Source organism: Passer domesticus, chromosome 3 (assembly GCF_036417665.1).
Source record: "Passer domesticus isolate bPasDom1 chromosome 3, bPasDom1.hap1, whole genome shotgun sequence".
NCBI lineage: Eukaryota > Metazoa > Chordata > Aves > Passeriformes > Passeridae > Passer > Passer domesticus.
In genome coordinates, this window is record NC_087476.1 from 65,315,910 (window position 1) to 65,338,018 (window position 22,109).

At 38.0% G+C, this 22,109-nt stretch overlaps 1 protein-coding gene across 3 annotated transcripts in view; it reads left to right on the forward strand.

Annotated features, from left to right (window-relative positions):
- Positions 1-22,109, forward strand: part of UTRN (utrophin) — a 337,069-nt gene that overhangs the window by 78,679 nt on the left and 236,281 nt on the right. For all 3 annotated transcript variants that reach the window (XM_064413617.1, XM_064413616.1, XM_064413618.1), the window contains 14 exons: positions 2,361-2,476; positions 3,450-3,613; positions 4,213-4,416; positions 5,431-5,612; positions 6,320-6,470; positions 7,881-8,000; positions 8,743-8,844; positions 11,683-11,790; positions 12,368-12,547; positions 13,836-14,002; positions 16,295-16,418; positions 18,176-18,263; positions 20,018-20,253; positions 20,519-20,699. In XM_064413617.1, coding sequence (XP_064269687.1) covers positions 2,361-2,476; positions 3,450-3,613; positions 4,213-4,416; positions 5,431-5,612; positions 6,320-6,470; positions 7,881-8,000; positions 8,743-8,844; positions 11,683-11,790; positions 12,368-12,547; positions 13,836-14,002; positions 16,295-16,418; positions 18,176-18,263; positions 20,018-20,253; positions 20,519-20,699 — 2,123 coding nt within the window. The remainder of the gene's footprint in view (positions 1-2,360; positions 2,477-3,449; positions 3,614-4,212; positions 4,417-5,430; positions 5,613-6,319; positions 6,471-7,880; positions 8,001-8,742; positions 8,845-11,682; positions 11,791-12,367; positions 12,548-13,835; positions 14,003-16,294; positions 16,419-18,175; positions 18,264-20,017; positions 20,254-20,518; positions 20,700-22,109) is intronic.

Genomic DNA, 22,109 nt, shown 5'->3' on the forward strand with positions numbered 1-22,109 from the left:
CTTCAGGACAGGTCTGCCCTGACATAGCTCAGTGTCTTGTGGATCAGAGCTGGCTTATGTTCAGCCTGCATGGCTGTGTGTAAGGAGGGCCAGCACCATGCTGAGGGCTTCTGCAAGTTGGGAAGGATTGCAATGCAAGGACAGAGCAATACTGCCAAACCTCTCGCTGGAACTCATCACAAGTATTACGAACTCCCTGTCCTGGATGAATTTGAGCAGTTGTGGTGATTTTCCTACCAGAAAAACTGCCTGTAGTGGCCTTGCTCTGCTGCTGAATGTGTGAAGCCTTGTGATGGAGAGTGTGCCAGCTGTAGACACAAATGAAACCTAGGTGACCTGAGAGAAGCAGAAGAATTAGTTTTAGGCTGTTTGCTGTCCCTTTGTTTTAACTACGTGCTTAGGCTTTGCAGGATCTGAAGTCTCTGCCCTTTTCAGAGCACTTGTTAAGCAGCAAAAGCCTCAGCTGAAAGCTTTTGACTCAGTAACTGTGCTTTCCTGTGACTTCCTAAAATCTGGGTCTGAGCCTTTTATTCCATATTCCTTGGAGCTTGACAGCTGCTGGCATGTCAGAATTCAGCTTTGTTGTCCCTGGGCACAAGTCCTTTAGTCGGAGAAGCACCATTTTCCCCATACTTTTAAGAAATCTTGAGCTAGGTTTCTCTTTCCAGCTTTGAAGGAGAGACTTTAAAAGCACTTGCAAGGAGCAAGGAGATTGGGGCAGGTTACAGAAGTGATAGGACAACAAAGCTATTTCACTTACCCAGACAGTAGTGCTTCCCTGCCTAAGGGACATTTTTCCAATACTGCTTTTATATTTTAGTTTAATATAAAACTTAAAAGAGGAGAATCTAAATGGATTTCATTAAGAGATTTAGTATCTTTATTTTCTCATTATGTATCTATCAACAATTGTAAGTTGTACTACCTCTTGGGTAAAATATCTAATAACTTTGTAACACTTGCAGCATGTAAATAACCTATCACCTCATATAATTTTATTGGCATTTTACTGTACTGGTCTCTTTTATTTACTAATATTAGCTTAGCTCCTCTTTGAATTGAATTCTGCTTTTTGGTTCGATTTTCTCACCCTTAGATAAGTACCTAGCTGTGATTTATTAAAACCTTTGTTTTCAAAGTCAGTATCTGCTAAATATTTACATGAATCTGTGGTTCTCCTTGCTGCTTTTGCATACTGTACATACTCCTTGGTTTTTTTTGCATGCTGTACATGCATGGATGTACAGTATTCCATGAGCTATATGTATCTTCCTGCTCACCCTGCTTTCTCCTGGCTGTTTGCTTTTTATACTCTGTTGGCTGAGGGACTTCCTGTTTCACCAACTTAATGACTTGACAGATGATAAAGGGTACTCTTAAGTCAATTTACAACCAAATCAAATATTAAAAGAATTAAAGGCAAGCCCATCTCTTCCTCCCCAAGTTCTATAAAGTACAGAATCAATAGCAGTGTTTTGATGAGAAGCCACTGTTGCAGGAGAATGGAAGGTGGTTTAATGGCCCCTTCAGCTGTGCTGCTGGAGCACTTGGCTCATGCCCCACAGGTGTAGGTACTGCTGGGAATGGGCCCTGTTTGCTCCCTCTTGCTTCCTGTTGTGTGCTCTGCTCTTTCCCCTTGAGACCCACCAGCGTGTTTTGGGTGCACAGCTGGACTGGAGATGCCCTTGGGTTAACACTGATCTTAGATGAAGGCTGCTGACAGTGCAAATTGATCAGCTTGGCCTGATTTGCACTGGGCCTCATGAGCACTTGCGATGGAATGTTTTCTTGTAGGCTGTTTTTTGTTATTGGGGAAAAAAGACCATGGGGAAGAGTGAGCGAGTGGGGTGGAGGGGGTGGAGACTGATATTTCTTCTGGCTGTGATGGCCTGGGATGGTCACTGAGCCACATCACAAGTTTGGAATGAGGTTTCCCAGAAACAGAGTGACTCTTGATTACCCAGCAGTGCCTGATGCAAAAAATGTGTAGTAATAGTAATGCTGTAAAAGAAACAAAATTGAGGAAAACTGATTCTGGGATAAATTTTAAACAAAGGTTGTGTTCTTGCTAGTGACATTTGATCTCCTGTTCCAGTCCATGACTTTCTTTGGGACATGGAATGGAAGGTGGATGTTGCTGTGGGCATGTACTTGGTTAATTTGTGATCATCAGATTGTCGCTAATAAGTGAGAATCATGCTTTCTGTTTTGTGTTTGTGTATATGCACTTATGTTGGTATTTGGTATATACATGTATGAATATATTATTTGGGTAGCTATTATCATATGCCTGACGTGATATTCTGCATGGTATGGAATTTTCGTACTTGCTTTCATCCTTGTTTTTCTTTCACTTTCAGACCTGAGCTGTTCAGCTGGGACAAAGTGACAAAGATGCCCCCAGTTGAGAGACTGGAAAATGCTTTCAACATAGCCAAGAACCATTTAGGAATAGAGAAACTATTGGACCCTGAAGGTGGGATACAGTTTTTACTCAACAAGAAGCTTTTTTTGAGCTCTCTAGAAAGAAATTTCTTCTGTTGATACTAAGTATGAATAATGGTTCTATCAGATTGTGCAGCATTATTTAATTTCAAGCCTTTAAATTTTGGATTTAAGCAAATGCCATTTGTTAGGGTAAGGGTGTGGATGTACATGTGTAGGCTTTGGTGTTTTGAATATTGAAGTTTTGGGTTGACTTTCCAGGGACTCTGCAAGGAAGGTAAAGTTGGTGCACTGACTTTGTTTCCTTTTGGGCAGGAGCTGTGCTGCAAGGGTGTGTGCTTTTCAGGCACAATAGTGCATTCTGTAGAATGGGGTGGTTTGAGAGCTCAGAATTTGTTCTTTACACACACACTGAGTAGCAGTAGCTGCCTAGGAATGCTTATCAGGAAACCTTTATGGCTCCTTTTAAATTTACTGACCTGTTCCTCTGCTTTGAAGTGAGCTTCTGAAGATTCATATGGAAAAAAAAAAGTATTAACTGAATAGGTACCATTACCCAAGAGAAGTGAATATGGCTCAGTGAAGCTCTTTCCAGTGTGGAAAATGAGAAAATTACCTGACTGGCAGTGGGAAGGGGGATAGAGCCTAAGTGGAAATGTTGGTTTATGTAGGATACTGTTCTTGAACTACATTTCTGCTTGGGAGATGCTTCAGAACAATTTTCCCCAAGCAGATTTTATTCCTTAGCAACTTCATGTCTGAGTTCTTACTTCAAAAAGATCCAGACTTTTAATGTCAATTCACTTCCAAATATAGAAAATTTATTTTTTCTTTTCGTTTTTTTTTCTCCTTCATGCTATTTTTAATGTGTGTCCAGCCTGGTCTCTAAGTTAGAATTTTATGAAAGGCTGTTTAACAGGACAATATGTGAACCTGTGTTCTATGTAATGATTAAAAAAATTGTCTTCATTTATTTTTCCCCATGTTTTATCTTTTTGATGCAGATGTTGCTGTACAGCTTCCAGACAAAAAGTCCATTATTATGTATTTAACTTCTTTGTTTGAGGTCCTTCCTAAGCAAGTTACAATGGAAGACATTCGGGAGGTGGAAACCCTTCCAAGGAGATACAAGCAGGAATGTGAGGATGGAGAATTCAGTGTGCAGCAGGTGTGTTTGTCATCAAAGCTGGCCTTTCTTTCCTGCAGTTGTAATTTTAGCTGATCTTCATGTTTGTCAGTTATCTCTGGAGCATGCCTTCTGTCCTGGGCAACACAACTGGGAAAATACGAAAAACTTTTGTCATTAACTTCAGTCTTTCTGCCTTCCCTTTTCTTTTCTGAAACATGTACAAAATCTTAAGTATTTGAGATATAAAGTTCCATTTGTGTTATGCTGCATTTTGGTGATTTTTTTTTTTCCCCTCTCCGTTTCATATGTCTTGATCAGCTGAAGAGGGTGGTCCAGAATCTTTAACTGAATTTTCCATGGAACTTGTGGTGGTTAGTGGTAGTGATGAGGATTTGGTTGGGTTTGAGATTCACTGTTGACAGAGCAAGATTAAAGTTGTATTTTCTATTCAGGGTCTTTCCTAATATTTTATTTTAATATAGTGACTTTGGATTTTCTCACCAAAATGTATCCAACAATTTTTTTTTTTAACATCTTATGAAAGCTTGAAAGAGTTCTTAGTTGTTCTGTTTTTAATACCATTTGGGATGGCATCTTCTCTGCACTTCTAAGACATCTCTTTCCTCTTGGCTGCCTAGACTGTGGCACTTGAAGAAGACCAGGACAGTTCTAGAGCAGAGACTCCCAGCACAGTGACAGAGGTGGATATGGACTTGGATAGCTACCAAGTTGCTCTGGAAGAAGTCCTTACATGGTTGCTGTCAGCTGAGGATGCATTTCGGGAACAGGAGGAAATATCTGGTGATGTTGAGGAAGTCAAAGAACAATTTTCCACCCATGAAGTAAGCTTCTCTTATCAATTCTTTTGGTGTGGTTTGGATTTTTATTTTTTTTTGTATATGTGTAAATAAGCTGCAGAACTTCCATTTCCTAGCCTTTATTCAAGGCAAAATTCTTCTCTTTAGAAGAACCTACAGTGAAGCATTTTTAAAATCTTAATGTCTTTTTTTGTTTTAAAGAGCCTTTGGTGACTGGTTTACAGGTGTGCATAATACAAAGGCAGTCTGATCTCAGACTGAGTCGTACTTCCCTGCTGCCAATTACTAAAAAACTTGGTCAGCCTTATGTCACTTGCTGTTAAATAAGGGTCGTGCTGAAATTGACAATCATGTCAATTTATTCAGTGGTCCTCCTGTGATGATAGTTTGTTTCAGAAACATGTATGGATGCTTCCAAATTGTTATTTTTTACAAATTTTGGTTTGACTTTGTTATAAATCTGAGCAAATGTCCCAATTCTAGCAAATGTTGCTAGAAGTTTGTCATGTTAGATGTTTTAGTTTTCTCCCAAGTTAGTTTACTGTATAAAATAGTATATATTTTTGTATGCTGAGTTGGAATTCTGATCAATAGGAGGAATTTTTCCCTTGTGCTATAGTTTTAAAGCCATGAAGCAAAGGAAGAACTGTTCTGGATTTACAGTAAATATATATTGCTAACTCATAGGGTTCCAATTGCTTTCCTAAAATACATTTCAGATGTTGTTTTATGTTCTGTTGGTAATAGGTAAATGCCTGTTTCATATTCTTGGTGTGTTTGTTTGAAGGCTCTCTTGTCCCAAACAGATCTTTCATTGAAGTGGTTGGCTTTTATTCTCTGTTTTACTGGATCCAGAATTTTTGTAGTGCATGGAAAATCTTGTCTTATGAAAGGAACAGGTCTGCCATCCTCATGCATTTGATGGTGCCAGCTCCTTCAAACAGCACTGTTTGAAACATTTTAATTTTTTAGGATATTTACTAAGTCATAAACTCTGATAGGACCTCACAGGGACATGTCTGCTTGTACCATTTCCAGGGTTTTATGATGGAACTGACTGCGCACCAGAGCAGTGTGGGCAATGTTCTGCAGGCTGGAAACCAACTGGTGGCCCAGGGAAATCTGTCACCTGAAGAAGAGTTTGAGATCCAGGAGCAAATGCTGCTGCTGAACTCCCGCTGGGAGGAACTCAGGGTGGAGAGCATGGACAGGCAGTCCCGGTGAGTTCATGGCACATAACTTCTTCTAGAGGTTCAGGACTGACCTCTGGTGCTTGCTGTGTTTTGGAGAAATTGGTTTGCATCCCTTTGTAAGACTTTTTGTTAGACTTAACGTTTCAGTTTGTGACAAAAAATCCTCCTTCATACTTTCTAAGGTGAAAAAAAATAATGAGTATAACTGATTGTTTTTTTTTTTTTTTTGTCATTGCATAAAGTATTTTGTGAACTGTTGTGTAGATGTGCCAGACTAAATATGTGGTATTTAAATTCAGTGGTTGCATAAACTAATGAATTACTATTAGAAACACATTTAAGTTTCTCAATAAAGCGTATAGTGGCTGTGGATATCTATGGGTATTTACATAATTAAAAAGATTGTAGAATAATTTTTCCCTACATATGGGTTGCCAAGGTAAGAGCTGCACATCAGTGGAGAAACTGTGTTTTGTTGTGACTTTGAGCAGTGGCTTTATTAGCAGCAAACTCCCATTGGAAGAAACAATCCCTGATATAAATTGCATAATTCATGAACAATTTTTGTTGAGAAAAAACCAAGAATACTTATCTGTGTTCCTTAGCTAAATGGTGGATATTTTATGTGATGATAGGTAACAGTTTTATGTATGCTTCTTTCCTACATGAACTAGAATTTAGTTCCTTTCCTCAGGAAAGCTGTGTCTGAAGTAACTCTGTGCTTCCCCCTGCAGCCTGCACGACATGCTGATGGAGCTCCAGAAGCAGCAGTTGCAGCAGCTGTCTGACTGGCTGACGGTCACAGAGGAGCGCATTCAGAAGATGGAATCTCAGCTCCTAGCAGAAGATTTGGAGTCACTTCAAAAACAGCTGGAAGAACATAAGGTAAACATTTTGCTGTTATGTAATATGTGTAGGAGAAGTATTTGGAGGATGGGTATGTTGGTGGATTCCTTGACTGAGAAACTTGATTGTCAAGGGTCATATATGGCTGCATTTGGTGTTTGGAAAAGGATGATGATGGTGTAGAAAGGAATTAGAAGCTGTAACTTAACACTTGAGCACTGCTGACTGGCAGGAGCTATTTGCTTCATGCAGGAAATGAAACCTTAGGGAAAATTGTTACCCTTACTTGGTGCAGAGAATAGAGCCTCTCCTGGTAAACTGTTGATGTGAGGAACAGTACGAAAGGTCCTGTGGACAGATTTGCCTTTAATTACTGGCAGGCATTACTAAAGCCTGTTTGAGACTTGCACATTAAAATAGTGTGAGAGTCAAAACCATCAGGGCCTTCCAAGTCACCAATTCCAGTCCCTGCTTTTACAGGCATCACATCCTAAGGGAGTGCTTAGACACTGCTTTCTCATGTGTGCAATATTTTGGAAGTGTTTTTACTCTCAATTGAGTTTTTGGCTGCAAATCCAGCCTTCCTACCCTGCAATGTTTTGTGAAGGAGAAAGATGTCCTTTTGATATTTGTTGTGGTGCAGCTTTAGTTTTCATGCTCAGTGCTGAGGTTTGACCTTCTCCCCAGCATGGGACATACCTCACAGAACAAGAACACTGGAGTATTTTTAGTCTGTGTAGTTTCCTGTCCTTTGTTTTCAAAGTCTGGGGAGTTTGAGGCATGTGTTTCATAGAGTAGCTTAGTTATAAAAAATGACATTTACACTACTGTAAAGGTGTGTTGATCTTGCAGAGATATTTTGTAGTAGGCTTTAACCATTGAATCTGTTCTTTTAAAAAAGTCGTATGAATATTTGAACATTACACATTTGAACATCTACACATTGCTTTAAACTAATCAGAGCTGCATGTTTTCTGCAGTTTTCAACTATTATCTTAGGAGTACCATGATCAATTATTGCACTGTTGATACTTTTGAAATTATATTGTCAACTCTTGAAAAATTAGTGTTCTTAATGATTTCTGTTTGGCATGCCCTATGTTGCTTGCTTATTAACAATAGCAGACCTGTGTAGAAAAGTATAACATCAGGCATATGGAAATCAGTGCAGTTGTCATGTGATTCTCCTGGTCAAGTATGGGGCATCCAACTTAAGGCACTCTATCTTTTACAGCATTTTAACCCAGAATGGGTTTGGGTTCATTTCTAGCAGTCTTTTGCTTACAAATTTTAAACTGTGCAGTGATTGCCAGTGGTAAAATATGTGCTTGGTATTTCAGCTTCAACAGCTAAAGTTCTTTTGCCACAGAAGCTGTGATAGTCACTGTGGCCAAAAGAGCAGATTAGCAAATGCTTTCAAAGTTGGTAACCTGTGATTTGTTCTTGTAGAGCCTGCAGAGTGACCTAGAGGCAGAACAGGTGAAGGTCAACTCCCTAACACACATGGTGGTCATTGTTGATGAGAGCAGTGGGGAAAGTGCAACAGCTATTCTGGAGGAACAATTGCAGGTAAAATCTTAGAGCCCTCTTTTTTAAACTGTGTTATTAGACACTTGTAAAATTTGCATGTAATTGTTAATCAACATTTTCATGTTTAAAGACAATTTATCTTAGAAAGTAATTTAAAATAACATTTTCTTTAGGAACAATAATAACTTAAAAATTATTAAACCAGCTCAAGCTAAAACCTGCAAAAGTGCTTTGGTGACTTTCAAGTTCTCTTCCTGATTAGTCAAGTTGTTTGCATTCCCAATGACCTGGATAATTTGGTAGTATATCCTTTAAGCAGTTTGATTAAATGGGAAGATTCATAGTACAACTATTATTTCATATAAATTATTTTCCTAAGAAAGTTAAAATCTGAGAGGAGACATACTTGAAGACATGAACACAGTTTGTCTAGTGAATATCATATGAAGTGTTTTCCTGTCACTTAGGACTGTAACCTGAAGTACAGTGAGTACATGAGACAGAATTTTTTCGAACAGAATTCATGCTACTTTGTTGATTCCTTTTAGAGTCAATTAAATAGCTCAAAGACTTGAGCAAAACCAGAGTTAAGGCCATATGGGAATGTTTTCTAAAGTGTTAGTCTCCAGCTCTGTGCAATACAGCAATATCAATAATGGAACGGGAAGTAGATGTAATGTAGAAAGAAGTTAATGTGAAGTAGAAATCACACATTTGAATATTTGGTTTTGGAGTTTCTTTGTGAGGTTTGTGATACTTTGAGTGTTTTGTGCTTTTGTAGAGGCTTGGTGAGCGCTGGACAGCAGTTTGTCGTTGGACTGAGGATCGGCGGGTGAAGCTGCAAGAAATTCAGCTTTTATGGCAGGAGCTGCTGGAAGAACAGGTGAGTAGCTGTTCAGTTTCTCAGAGTGACTGGTTGATTTGTGGAAGGGAAAAAACTGAAAAAGCACAAAGAATCAAAGCTCTGACTAGAATTGATTTCTTTTCATGGAAAAGAAACCTTGAAAGCCTAGAATTTGTTATTGTTTGGGTTCCCTGTGTTCTTTGAGGACAGGAGTAGCTCTGAAGTGCAAAAGATTTTTCCAAAGTTTAAGAATAGAAATTTATAGCTCCTTGTAAAGTAATTTCCAAGGTATCTTGTAAAATGATCAAGAACTGGGAATATCAGTGTTATTTAGAAAATTCATTGTCATGTTTATATCGGGTAGCTTTGTAATTACAGAAATCTTCCTAAGTAATGTATATGTGCTTCCAGCATGAACACATATACACAATTGTGCAATACTAAAGTGTTTTCTTGCTTTGATATAATTTATTTTACATAAAAAATACTGCTCAAACACAAGTAACTGATGGTATAAAATATATGGTAACACAGCTACATGTGCTGTTTGTATGCCGAGAACTACAGCTTGTTTCATTTCTCAGCTGAAAGCATTTTATGATTTTTTTCTTTGAAGGTTTTGCCGAAATAGTTTTTTTTCTTAAACATGATATTTATCACTGTAAGCTATTGTTTAAACAAGGCAGTACTCAGAGATTGTTTAGACATTTGAAAGAAGTAGAACAGTGCTGGTATAGCTACTGGTATCAGCTGCAGCCTCATTTCTTTGACAAGGATGTTGTGTCTGCATTCTTTGGGGCTGCATGTGTGTTTCTCCCTTGCCTCTCCCATATCTGTTTGTAGTATATAGATATGCTGAATTTGCAGCTCATGCGACCTTGTTGTTAATACAGCCCCAAGGTTAAGATTCTGGTTTATCCCACGCCAAGTATTTGTTTGTATGTGTTTCTTTAAAATAATGCTGTGCCATCTGTGTATGTGTACCCAGAAAATTGTGTGCTAATGTTTTCTGGCAACTCTTGGGCATGGTAACTCGGAATTGAGAAATAAGGATTTCCCCCAAATCCTTGATGTACAGGTTTGAAGTATAGACTTCAAGTGCTCTTAATTGTGATGACTCTCATGATGTCAACATCCTTTTCTACCCTTATATTTGTTTGGGGACCACTCTTTGACTATTACAAAACTGTTAGAAGTGCCATATTCTGTTGGAGTTGAACATTTGAACTCAGCTTATTTTAATTTGTGTGTAGCTATGTTGCTCTGTACAAGCAAAGAAATCAGTGTACTTAATGTAGAATGTCAGATAGAAAATGAAGAGGAAATAAAGTTTGTTTTACCTGGTTTAGATGAGCCTTTTTGTACTCATTGTTCACCTGAACAATTCATTTATTACTAGTGCGTTTGAATTACAAATCTGCAATAAGGATCAAGTGACTTACGAAAATTACAGTCTGAAACTACTTTAAAATTGAATACAAACACTTTCACGACACAAAAGTAACTAAAACACTTTGTTACAAGCATTTTCTATTTTGTCCAACCACATGGAGAGATGAACAACAGTGATGCATCAGCCTTTTTGTGGCTGCCTAGAAAGCTCTTGTACACCACATTTTCAAATCAACACAATCCTTACCACTCAGGAAACAAATTCCTCAATCAGTGCCAGAGACTTCTTAGCACTATGGTAATTATGTTTCAGTTTTTTAGGGAGAGTTATCTTTGACTGCTGATTTAGCAGAAATTAGCTGAATGCATGAAGGGTTTTTGAGCTCCTCTTATGCATAAAATATGTTGGCTGGGATGCCAGCATGATTTTTCCAGAGAGTCATAAGCCTTATGGCACTTCAAGCACCATCATATTTTCTGTCTGTAGATTTTGTATATTGGTTTACGTTGGAAATGTAAACTGCCTTAGCCCTGTGGCCCAAAGTTGCTATAGTAAGTTCTGGGACAATGCCAAAAATATACAGCTAGGATGAGAACCTGGTGGCTGTTGTAAAGTGTGTTGTTCAAAGAACAAAAAGGTTTGTCATGTTTTGTGATTTATTTTTAAACACAGAGGAACAGCAGTGCACCAATGGCTGGGCAACTGGGATTAATAGAGAGATGGGCATTCCAGTCCATGGAGATTGCTGTCCAGCAGCAGCATTATGTGGGAACTTGATATAGAATACATCAAATCCTTCCTGGTACTTGATGCCAGTTATTGCTGGTGTTCTGGAGGAGTGCTGTGTGACTGAAGAGAAGTGAGACCCAGGACAGGTTTTGTAGGAAAAAAAAAAAAGGAAAAAAGAAAAGGTCCCTGAGTTAGAACTATTCAGAGCAGACCACTCTGGCTTCCAGTAGTTAATGAAATAGGATTTGCTGAAGTTGTTTTCAATTGAAAGTAGATACCGTAAACAGGGAGGTGACTAATTAGTATCTGAGGTTTTGATCAACTGTCTGGACTAAAAAATATGAATTACCCGTGGTATTCCCTTCTGTGAGAAAATGTAACAGCTGTGTTTGAGTCACAGAGGGAGAAGGGTGGAAAACAAAAGAACTCATGCATGCCTTTTTGATATATTCTATTATGATTTCTAAATCCTATGTTAACTTTATGGTGGATATCTGTTTGCTATATAAATAACTTGGGGGGAGGTGTGCTCTGATATATTGAGAAATGATTTTGTTGAAATTGTTTCACTGCAAGTATTACTTGCTTTCATAATCTGATATTTTTGTGTACTGTTTTTGTTAAAGTCAACTGAAATTTCAGCATATAAAGACTGCAGAACTGTGCTTTGTATGCAAAGGTTTTAAAGAAACAATTGTCAATAGCTGTTTGACAATCTTGGTATTTTCTTGTGCTGTTTTTCTTATGATCTTCAGTGCTTATTGAAGGCTTGGTTAACTGAGAAAGAAGAGGCTTTGAGTAAGGTCCAGACGAGCAACTTTAAAGATCAAACGGACCTGAGTGTGAATGTTCGAAAACTAGCAGTGAGTATTGATGTCCTGCTCTATCCCATCAAATCTCATAGACTAGATGAGTGGCAAATTACTAGTTTGACCCTAGTAGGAGCTGTGAATGCATGACACAGAAGCCAGGGCAACATTCTCTCCTTGCCAGATTCTTGCACTTGAATTGAAAACATATGTGCTATTTACTCCATGCCATTCTATGTTGGTGTGCCAAACTCTGAAACAGCTATCCCAGATTTTTCAGAGGGTTTGGATGTTATTGCAGGCCACCAGTCAGCTGTGCTTTCCAAGGTGTAGGTTTGTGGTGTGGGTTTTTCTTTATTTCATTGGAGCAGCCTTGTACCTGAGCTAATAATTTGTGACTTACTGAAGAGATACTGCTGGTTCCTCTAGGAGGTGTTTCAAGGATGTGCTCTTTAAAAATAGTGTCTGTTAGTGCTTTTTTTACACAAAACAACTGTTCATCTGGCTCAGGTAGTACATCTTTCACCCTGTCACCACCCTTTCAAACCCCTGTGCGTTTTAGCCATGGAACTAAAGCTTAGGGGAAGTAGAATGCTCCATGTTATATTTTAATATTTTCTTTTAACTACAGATTTTGAAAGAGGACATGGGTATGAAACGACAAACACTAGACCAGCTGAATGAACTAGGTCAGGATGTGGCCCAAATCCTTGGGAATGGCAAAGCATCCAGTAAAATTGATCAGGATCAAGAAGAGCTAACTCAGAGGTGGGACAGTTTGGTTCAGAAGCTAGAGGATTACTCTAATCAGGTATTTACAAGGCTTTATTACTTTTTAGCTTTTTGTATGACTGCATGTGTGCAAACTTCACTGTGTTAGCAAAATTGTCCAGGCATCAGGCTAGAGAGGTAGGTGAGTGCTTTTTCACGTGGGGCTGACAAAGCTGCCTGCATTTTTGGTTTCAAAAGCCCAAGTTGTTAACCTGACCAGTATTATTACTCCTTTCTCACACAGATTAAGCTTCATTTTTCTGATGAGTAAAGCAGGCTTGCCATGTACTATCAGTCAATGCACATGCCTTTAAACATTATAAGAGTTCTGGGACTGGATTTAAATCTGATACTAAAAGAAAACAAAGGCAGAACCCAAACCCCAGAATAGATAAATAAATGGGAGTCATACAAGTATTTATGCTCTGTGAGTATGATTTCTCATCCATTGAAAATAGAGTAGTTGTTTGTTTGACATGTAATGATGATAGCCAAGCTGGATTGTTCAATGTTTATTTTAGTGTTTTGAGTGCTTGGTAATGTTTTTATTTAGACAGAACTCCTACTGGATTCTATGACAGTTTTATTTGACAGCTTTATAACTCATATGTGCTTTTTCTGGTGATATTAATATGTTGTTATTGTGAAAACCATGGCACTAATTCATGATCCATTTCATGTATAGTGAATGAGTTGTGCAGTCTGGGTAGGGGCTCATTTCAGCCATGTGGCTTTAATTTGTTCTTCTGTTTGAGTCAAAGCACTAGAGAATGCCAATTCCTGTTTCTATCCTTTCACTCCCCTTAAACATCAAGCACATACTTGGAACTTACAGGTTGAGTCTCCAGGGACTTACCTTATAACCTGATAAAGAGCATAGGAGGTTTCTTTTGACTCAAGTGAGCTTTTTACACATTCACTGTGTATCAGCTCTTCATGAGATCTAGGCTTTATTTTATAGAATAAGAGTAGAGTAGTAGTAATATGTAGAATTGCTAATAATAAACTTCAAGTACCTTGGTTCGTTTTGTGAAGAAATTATGAAAGAAAATACATATAATGCTCCTTTTGTTAATTTTAGTTCACTTGGACTGGCATGATTCTAGCTGAACTGAGAATTTTGATGCTTGATTCCCATCTGTAAAATGAGAATAATGATCTTTTTCTCTGGAGTGTATCTATGATAAGGGTGCTTCATGACAGCTCGATGTGGTCGTTTGTGGGAGTGAATGAACAGGCCTTTATGTCTGAATAAAAGAAAATAAGAAAAAGCAACTGTGCTTGTGTAAAAATGGCACATAATCCTTACCCTAAATTATTTTGTATAGGTAACTCAAGCTGTAGGAAGCGTAGGAATGTCACAGGTTTCACAGAAGACTGCTGCAGAAACACCATTGAAGGAACAGGTAGTGGTTAAACAGTCCAGACAAGAATTACCCCCACCACCACTCCCAAAGAAAAGGCAAATTCCAGGGGACAGTGAAGCAAAGAAAAAGTAAGTACATGTCACTGCAGTTTTCCCTTGCTCATTGGATACTACAGAGACGGTCTTGACTTTTGATCCTTCTTTTATGCAAGTGAGCAATGCTTAAGTTGCTGCTGTGAGGTTGGGTTTGGGGGCTTGTCTAGATTATCTCCAGTCATCTCTTTCAACCCTATTGATTCTGTGATTCTTTGAATGGGAATGGAATGTTATATGCAGCTTTGTTTTCAGAGAAGCAGAAAACCTGTAGCTTCCATTAATTTCAACGGAAAACAGGGATGTTTTGTTTCTCATAGAAGCAGGTCTTCAGTCCTTTGTACCTCAGCTGCTTTGCTGAAAAGACAGATTTCTATTTACTTCCTTTAAGAAAAACATTTCATCTTTGCTCAAGAGGTGGTGTGAAAGTGTCAAGCATTTTGATTGATTTATTATTTATTTCTAATTTTTATAAAACATGAGAAAAATGGGAGAAACCGCCCAAAAAAAGATGCCCAGAAACATTTTCCATCTCTCTTGTATTTAGTAATTGGAATAATATTACATTGATATCTCCTTTGACAAGTATTTCTGGAGTTGCTGGTGTTAATTTGCATATACAGTCTCATAGAACCATTTGGGCTGGAAGGGACTTCAAAGATCATCTCATTCCAACCTCCCTGCTATGGACAGGGGCACCTTCCATTAATGCAGGTTCTTTGGAGCCTTATCTAGTCTGGTCTGATAGGCTTCCAGGGATGGAGCATCCACAGCTTCTCTGGGCAACCTGTTCCAGTATCCCACCGCCCTCATACTAAAGAATTTCTTTCTTATATGTCATCTAAAATATACTCTCTTTAACTTTAGAAGTTACTCCTTGTCCTATCAATACACTTCCCCACTGAGTCCCTCTCCATTTTTCTTGTAGCTCCCCTTTAGGTACTGGAAGGCTGCTATCAAGTTTTCCTGGAACCTTCTCTCCTCTTAAGCCTAACAGTATTTAATCATTGGTGTTGACTTTTTGTTATTAAATAGCATACCTAAAACTAAAGGAATTGTTTCAATATGAATTAGGAAATTAAATGCTGTATGCGCAACATCTGGCTTTTTGTGCTTAGCTGAGGAAATGAATATTTCCTTGAAGTATCACTGGTTTAAATCTTTGTCAGGTCATTGAGAGATACGATAGAGGCTGCATCAAGACTAAGGAGTTGCTGTGTGTTTGCACAGTGAAGAAGAGTTTTTAAATTCATTTTTTTTTTCTGGAGGAGGAATGGAGGTTTGAAGGGGTGAGGAACTTGCCCAAACCCTCTCGAGGACTCTGTTCAGACCTTTTGAGCTCTGGTAGGGGTGGTGTGTGCATCTGGACGTGCCAGGGCAGTAAAGTAGTCAGCAACCATCTGTCCTTTCTGTGCATCTTCAGTTGTAGAAACTATTCTAGATTTTGAAAGCAAAAGTGATTTATCTGTCATCTGTTTTCCTAGAGTTAAAACCAGGGGTAGTAAAAATAGGTCATAAACTTTGATGCTTTTGCGTGTTTCCATTTATTTCTGTTGGAACTACAAATAACCAGTAAGTGGAATTTTGCCAGTTTTCCCATGAAAAATTTGATTGACAATTGCATTTATTGGGGTTCTGTTATTCCATGTTAGGATTCACACTGTTAAGTAATATACTTGTAATACAACCTGACTTGTGGTCTGTACAGTGTATCTGTCCATCTCTCAAGTTCTGTACAGTACTGGTTAATTTCAAAGTTGATTGTGGTGGTGTTAGGCTGTAGCTTAGAGGTCATAGGGGTAAGAAAGTTGTTAGTATAGACATGTGCACTGTAGACAGAACCAGTAAGCTATAAGTTAATCTTTTGTCAGCTAAGTGTGCAAAAATGTTTGTCAGCTGTAAATGCCACTGTTAGCTTTTCCTTCAAACAAAACAGTGTTTGTTGCAGACTTTTGAAACTTAGGACTACAATTCTTATTTGTTTTGTTCCTGAAGTCTACTTATTACTTTCAAAATACTTGGCATTGAGAGATCTGTTTTGTAACATATGAAGAGGAATGGTTATAATTTATGTGAAGCTGTGTGTAAAATAAATTGCACCATGTATTCTCAATTTGTTCCTGAAGGCAGATACTGTGGGTATAATTTTTATTATGGTAGGCTTTTAAAAGTCTGTCTCTATTTCCTGTGAGTAGTAATATGAGGAGCATGAATTTTGTGTAAAGCCTTGCTAGTTTGGGATTGAATAATGTGCTGAACTTTAAGACTTTTGATTTTTAAGACAGAGTGAAACCAAAAAACAAACCACTGTCTGACCTTTTAAACTAGGTTTGATGCTGAAAGTACTGAGCTCTTGAACTGGATCGCAAAATCAAAATCTGGCATTCAGGCCACAGACATCAAAGAATATAAGAAGATGAGAGAGACTTCAAGCATGAAAGAAAAATTGAAGGTAAAATGGGGAGATAAAGCATGTTTCAGTGAATACTCTACTTTGTATCTAAGCTGGCTGTCAGCTGGAGGTGTGAGCTGATCCGCATGCTTTGAGGGGATTAAGTCTCTCAGTTAAATAGTTTCAGAACTGAGCATACATGGAAATCTCTGACCAGCTGGATACATTTTTTTTTGCTGGTGTTGTTGCATAATCCACAGGAAATTTTAAAAACATAAATTACTGATGTCTCCCTTGGAGTTCTGAAAAATGTCTGTCTTCAGGATTATTATCTTTTACACTAAGTAGCATATTTTGGTTTAATGTTTCACAGTTGGAAATGGCCTTGATTGACACTACTTTTATAATATTGGTGGAGATAGGCCAGTAGTGTGCTCAGAGACCCCTTGAATCATGCTGTGACCCTCCTCAAACACTGTACCACTCAAGGTCCAAAGTGGTTTGTTATAATGCTTGGACATGTTGTTTGCTCTATTAATTTTGGAGAAAACCTGATTTTGTTACAGCTTGTGTACAGTATTGCTGACCTGCAAGACAGACTACATAATCTTACAGAATCTTATGGGAGCTGTGAAATAACCATTTTATTTTCTATTCCTTGTCAGGAATGTATTCTTGCCTTTCTCTGGTTCTTGAGCATTCTTTGTTAATGAAGACTCAATGGAGCTTTAGCAGGACCTGACTCTGCTTTTGAAATCAAAAACAATACTTAAAAATCTCTATAAAGAGGCTCCTCCATAGTGCTCTCGTGGAAAATGGTGCCAGTAGGAATGTTTGGAATGGCAGTACTGTTGGAAAGAAAAACCAAAACAACTATCCCAATATTTTATTTATAGATCTTTAAGAATATTTATAACTCTTTAAAAAAGAGGTCCTGAGATGAACATCAGGTTCCCATGAACAGTACTTTTTTTAAAATGTTGGACTCTAAGTGGATAGGACAGAGTTTGTTCTTCCCAGCTGTGCAAATAAGTGCATGCTTCTGAATGTACTGTAGGAAGCCTAAACCAGAGTAATGACCTTTGACATGAGGTTCAAAAAGATTTTAGTTTGGATATGCATTGTTGTAATCACAGAGGATTGTAAAGTTGTGGTTTTGTGGCCAAGGAACTCATCTTTCCTCTGTGGATGTATTCTACTTATTGACTCACAAAAAATATTCACCAATATGTATAACTTGTGGGAGGAGCTTTTTCCTTTAAAAACTTTGGTAGTCATGGAGAATTTCCCTCTCCAAGTCTTTGTAAGGGAGAGAAAAGCACTAGAGCTTATGAGAGTGGATTACTGGTATGCTATAGTTCTTGCTGTTTGGAAGAACTGTTCTAGGGAACAGGTCTGTTGGTCCCTTCTACTGGAAATCAGAGTAGAAACTGTAGAAATGAAGGGGCCATTAAAAAGGTGGTCTTTTCTCCACTGGTTCACATTAGCGGATTACAGGTGGATTTTTGAGCACAAGTGACTTGTTTTAACTGTTGTCCCAATATCTTATTTCACACTGTGGAATTGTCAAGCCGTTAAACAATATTTTATTCCTGGTGCTGTAGTACTAATCTCTCACATGCCTGCTACTTGTGAGAGGTGACTCATTTTGCATTTGTTTTTTGCACAAGCAGAACTAACATGCATCTCAGAAGGTGGTGTATCCAGAATAATGATGTGTTTTGGGTAGTAGTGGGAAAATATTACTGGGAGAAGCAGAGAAGTCAAGGAAAATAACCCTTGCTGCCAGTATATTCCTTATTTGATTCACTTTGAAGGTGATTGAAAAGGAAAGAGCTGAAAAAAGCCAGAAGTTAGATGAACTGAAACGAAGTGGACACATTCTTTTGGATCAAATGGGAAAGGGTAAGCAGCTTGGAGGTTTTGCTCTTTTGTGATTTAATTAGTTGAGTTGCTGGGAAATAATATTGAAATACATTCCTTCTCCCTCCATTTTCTTTCCTTCAGTGGTCATTGTTACTGTTACTAGTTAGTTGTGTGTTTTTTCAATTAAAGCTTTTAGAAAAGCAATATTATTCATTAATGTGCATGTGTTCATTTCCAATCTTTTAAGGGGTATTTTAAGAAATTATTTCTCTTTCAGTAACAATGCTAGTTACATGCTTTCAAGGAAGTAGTTTGATTTTAAGTACAAGTTTTAAAACAACTGCTATAGAGAAGTGAAATTTTTGAAGCCAAATTTAAACTTGATACATATGTGTATATCTATTTTTTTCATAGTTTTATCTATTTTTGTAAAAACGTCCATGGTTTTAATGATGCAGTTACAATCTATGGCTCAAAGGCAAGAGAGAAGTCTATATGATTGGGAAAATGATTGCCAATTAAAGCCCTGATAAATGACATCCATGACAATTGAAGCCTTGCCAAAATCTTGTTTCATATTGAAAAAACAAAAACATAGCTTTTATAGAGGTATCATTCCATCAGTAGAATGATACCTCTATACAAGAGATGTTCATATCATCTAGAGGCAATCTTTTAGATCTGATGTACACTTGACTTCCGGTGAAGTTATCATCACTGGAGCATTCAGACAGGAGAGAGGATGGTATCACTGTCCTGCATAATGACCAGCATCCCTTTTAGAAAATGGTGAATTCCAATGGATTTCTGAGCAATCACAATTTTTTGCAGTCCAATGCTTTGCTCGTATGCCCCAATTTACAAAGCATGTCCAGTCCTCCCTCCTTGCCTACTGCAGCTGAAGCTTTTTACAGTGGGTACTATTGCCCTGAAGTTAATGGCTGAAAGCCATTGATTTGACCTGGAGTTTGGTTTCTAAAAATTTTTCAAACCTGAACAGAAATTAATGCTCCCTTCCTCTTTCTTCTACAAACCCTTGTAGCTGTGATATGATAGGTTATGGTATGAAACCAGCATGTGTTAACCATAACAAGAAATGCATAGTTGAAAAGCTGCTTTGTATCAGCAAAGAGTAAGGTCAACAATTTGCTTTCTAATTGATTGTCAACTTAAGGGTTGGGATCTCTAGAAAATAACCAATCTACAGCCCCTGGTTTTGTTAGGGTCTGATAGTATGTTCTGTCCAGCTCAGGCTCACAGCCTTTTTCCACACTGAGGCCCAGCTACACCTGTGTGGAATAATGCACAGCACTGGCACATTTGTGCCTACATCCATTTTTTCCTGGGGTAGGTACAGGCTGTGCCATAATGGCAGTGACTGGTCTTTGTGTGCATGCTCCTCCCCTGTGGCTGCTGTGCTGTTGGTGTGCCAATCCTGTGGCCATCGTGTGAGCACAGGGACATCTGTAGAGCAGGGTCATCAAGTGCTCCAGTAGAAGCTGGCTGGCTGCCCTGACCAGAGCTCTGGACTCTACTTGTGCTAGAATGGTTCAGAAAAAAACCCCTCTCTGTGTCTTTCCTCAAAATTAGAGTATCTCACTCTCCATTTTACTAGAAATATAAAGCTGAAAGGGTGCTAGTAATAAGTATAGATTTATAGATATTAAACTTAGAATCAAAGTGTTTTGTATATTAATGTGAAAGTGCTCTTATTTGAAGAGAGGAAAGGTTAAATGCCTGTTAATGAAAATGTGTTGCAGTTAATATAACAATAATTTGTATAATCTTTGTAGAAGGACTTCCTACAGTGGATGTAAAATCTGTGATGGAGAAAATTTTGTCGGGGTGGAAAGATGTGGTTCAAAATCTAGAAGAAGTGGCTAGAAAGATAAAGTACCAGGAAGATATAAATGCTTATTTAAAGGAAATGAATGAGCTTGAGAAGACCTTAATTGAGAAGAATGCCTGGCTTAAAAAAGACTCTTCTTCAACATCCCAGTCCTCGGCAGTCTTGAAAGACTTATGTCAGGTAAGTGTGGCCAAACTTGCTAATTTTGAATGGAAGCTGTCAGAAGCACAGGATGCCCCAGTAGACCTTGGCCTAGTCAGTAAGGTAACTCAGTTTCTAAGGCATGCAGGGCACCTGGCTTGACTGGAAGATTTTAGAATGTGTCACAGAAATGCTTTAGTGTTGTCACCCTAGTAAATGTGAATGAGCTGTGCTGCAGTAGTGTACTAAAATCTTTGTGTTTGCAGGGTAAGTATAAATTTTGGTTTTGGTTTTTCTTTTACAGCAGGAGTTAACTCATCTTATAAGCCTGAGTCCACAGTTGGAACATCTGAAAGCCACCTGCAAGACACTCACCTCTCAGCCCATGCCTCCAAATTTCATTCAGGAGAACTTGAGTTGTGTTCTTGATCACTTCAAATTGACTCGTCAGAAACTAGAGGAACGTCATCAACAGCTGAAAAAAGGTAAATAAATAAACATAAATACATATGTTAGCATAAAGCCTCCTGCTTACTTGTGTTTTGATCTTATTTCTTTTTTATTTGTTTTGAGCTAAGTGAAAACTCATTGAATTCTGGTGGAGTTTTTGTAGTGTTTGTTAGATGTTGTGCTGAACGGACAAAATTATTTTATTCACCTGGAGCAATGTGGCCTCCTCTGTGGACAATTCAAAAGTCTATCATTCCATGGTGTTAAAAATGACTATGCAAGGATGCAACATTCCTGAAACCTCATTTAACTACTTAGCAGGACATATTTAAGGCGGGTGATATAGCTGAGAAATCTGTCTCTCTCTGCCACTTACAGAAATAAATATTCTGTAATGAAATACTATAAATGAAAAGTAGAATATTAGGAGAACCTTGTAAAATGAAAGTGTGTATTTGAAATTTATTCTTTTTCATAGCTTTGAGCACATTACTCATACATAATTCCTTTTGGAAATTTCATCTTTGAAGTGATTTGAAACTGGCTTGCTTTTCAGGCAGTTTCTACTTGGGTTGTTGTTGCATTATAAATTTCATTATGAGCATTCAAACCAGTCATGCTGGTTTTTAAAGAATTTTAAATGTAGTGCATGAAATATGTAGTTCTGGTAATGCTTTACAGCTGAAGAGCAACAGCACAGACTTGTAAGAGTTTTTTTTTTCCTGAGTTTGTTTCAGAGTAATTTGAGGACGTGTTTTATTAACAGCCCCAAGTTGAAGAGCATTAACACTCTATTCTGTGTGTAGTAAAATAGGCTTAATTACTAAATGGTTAGTCCATCTATACAATGTGTTGCACCAGGCCTGCAGGCTTCAATTATATCCATGCAGAAAACTGTATGAATGAAATATCTGTCAGCCATGTTCAAATTACAAGGGGATGTTTTCATTCTTACTGTGACTAGTTACTATTTTGTGGCTGATTTTGAGTTAATGTACTTGTGAGTAATTTTATTTGTATTTTGTGTTTTGGTAACTATATATCATGGGACAAAAGTACTTTTTTTTTGTGTGTAACACTTGAGGTATTATTGAACTACTTGAACCAGTTACTGCTTGGTAGAAACACCATACTTATTCTAACACATTAAAATTGTGTTTGTGTGTCTTTTGAATGAGAAGTTATATTGCTGAAGAACAGAGGGAAACATTAGTTCAGAGTTTTAGCTGTTTATTTACAGCATAGTTGAATTGCCGCAAGGTAAAAACTTCCAGAATTATGTTAGTGCTGGAAACAACTGGTGGTGTGGCTTAAGCATTTGTGAACTGACAGAAGGCCAGCTCTTCTTATGGCTCTTCTTTGAGCCTCTGAAAATTCCCCCTTGGAGAGCTACTCAGTCCCAACTCTACTGGCAGTTTTTAGATAGGAATTGACTCAATATTTTT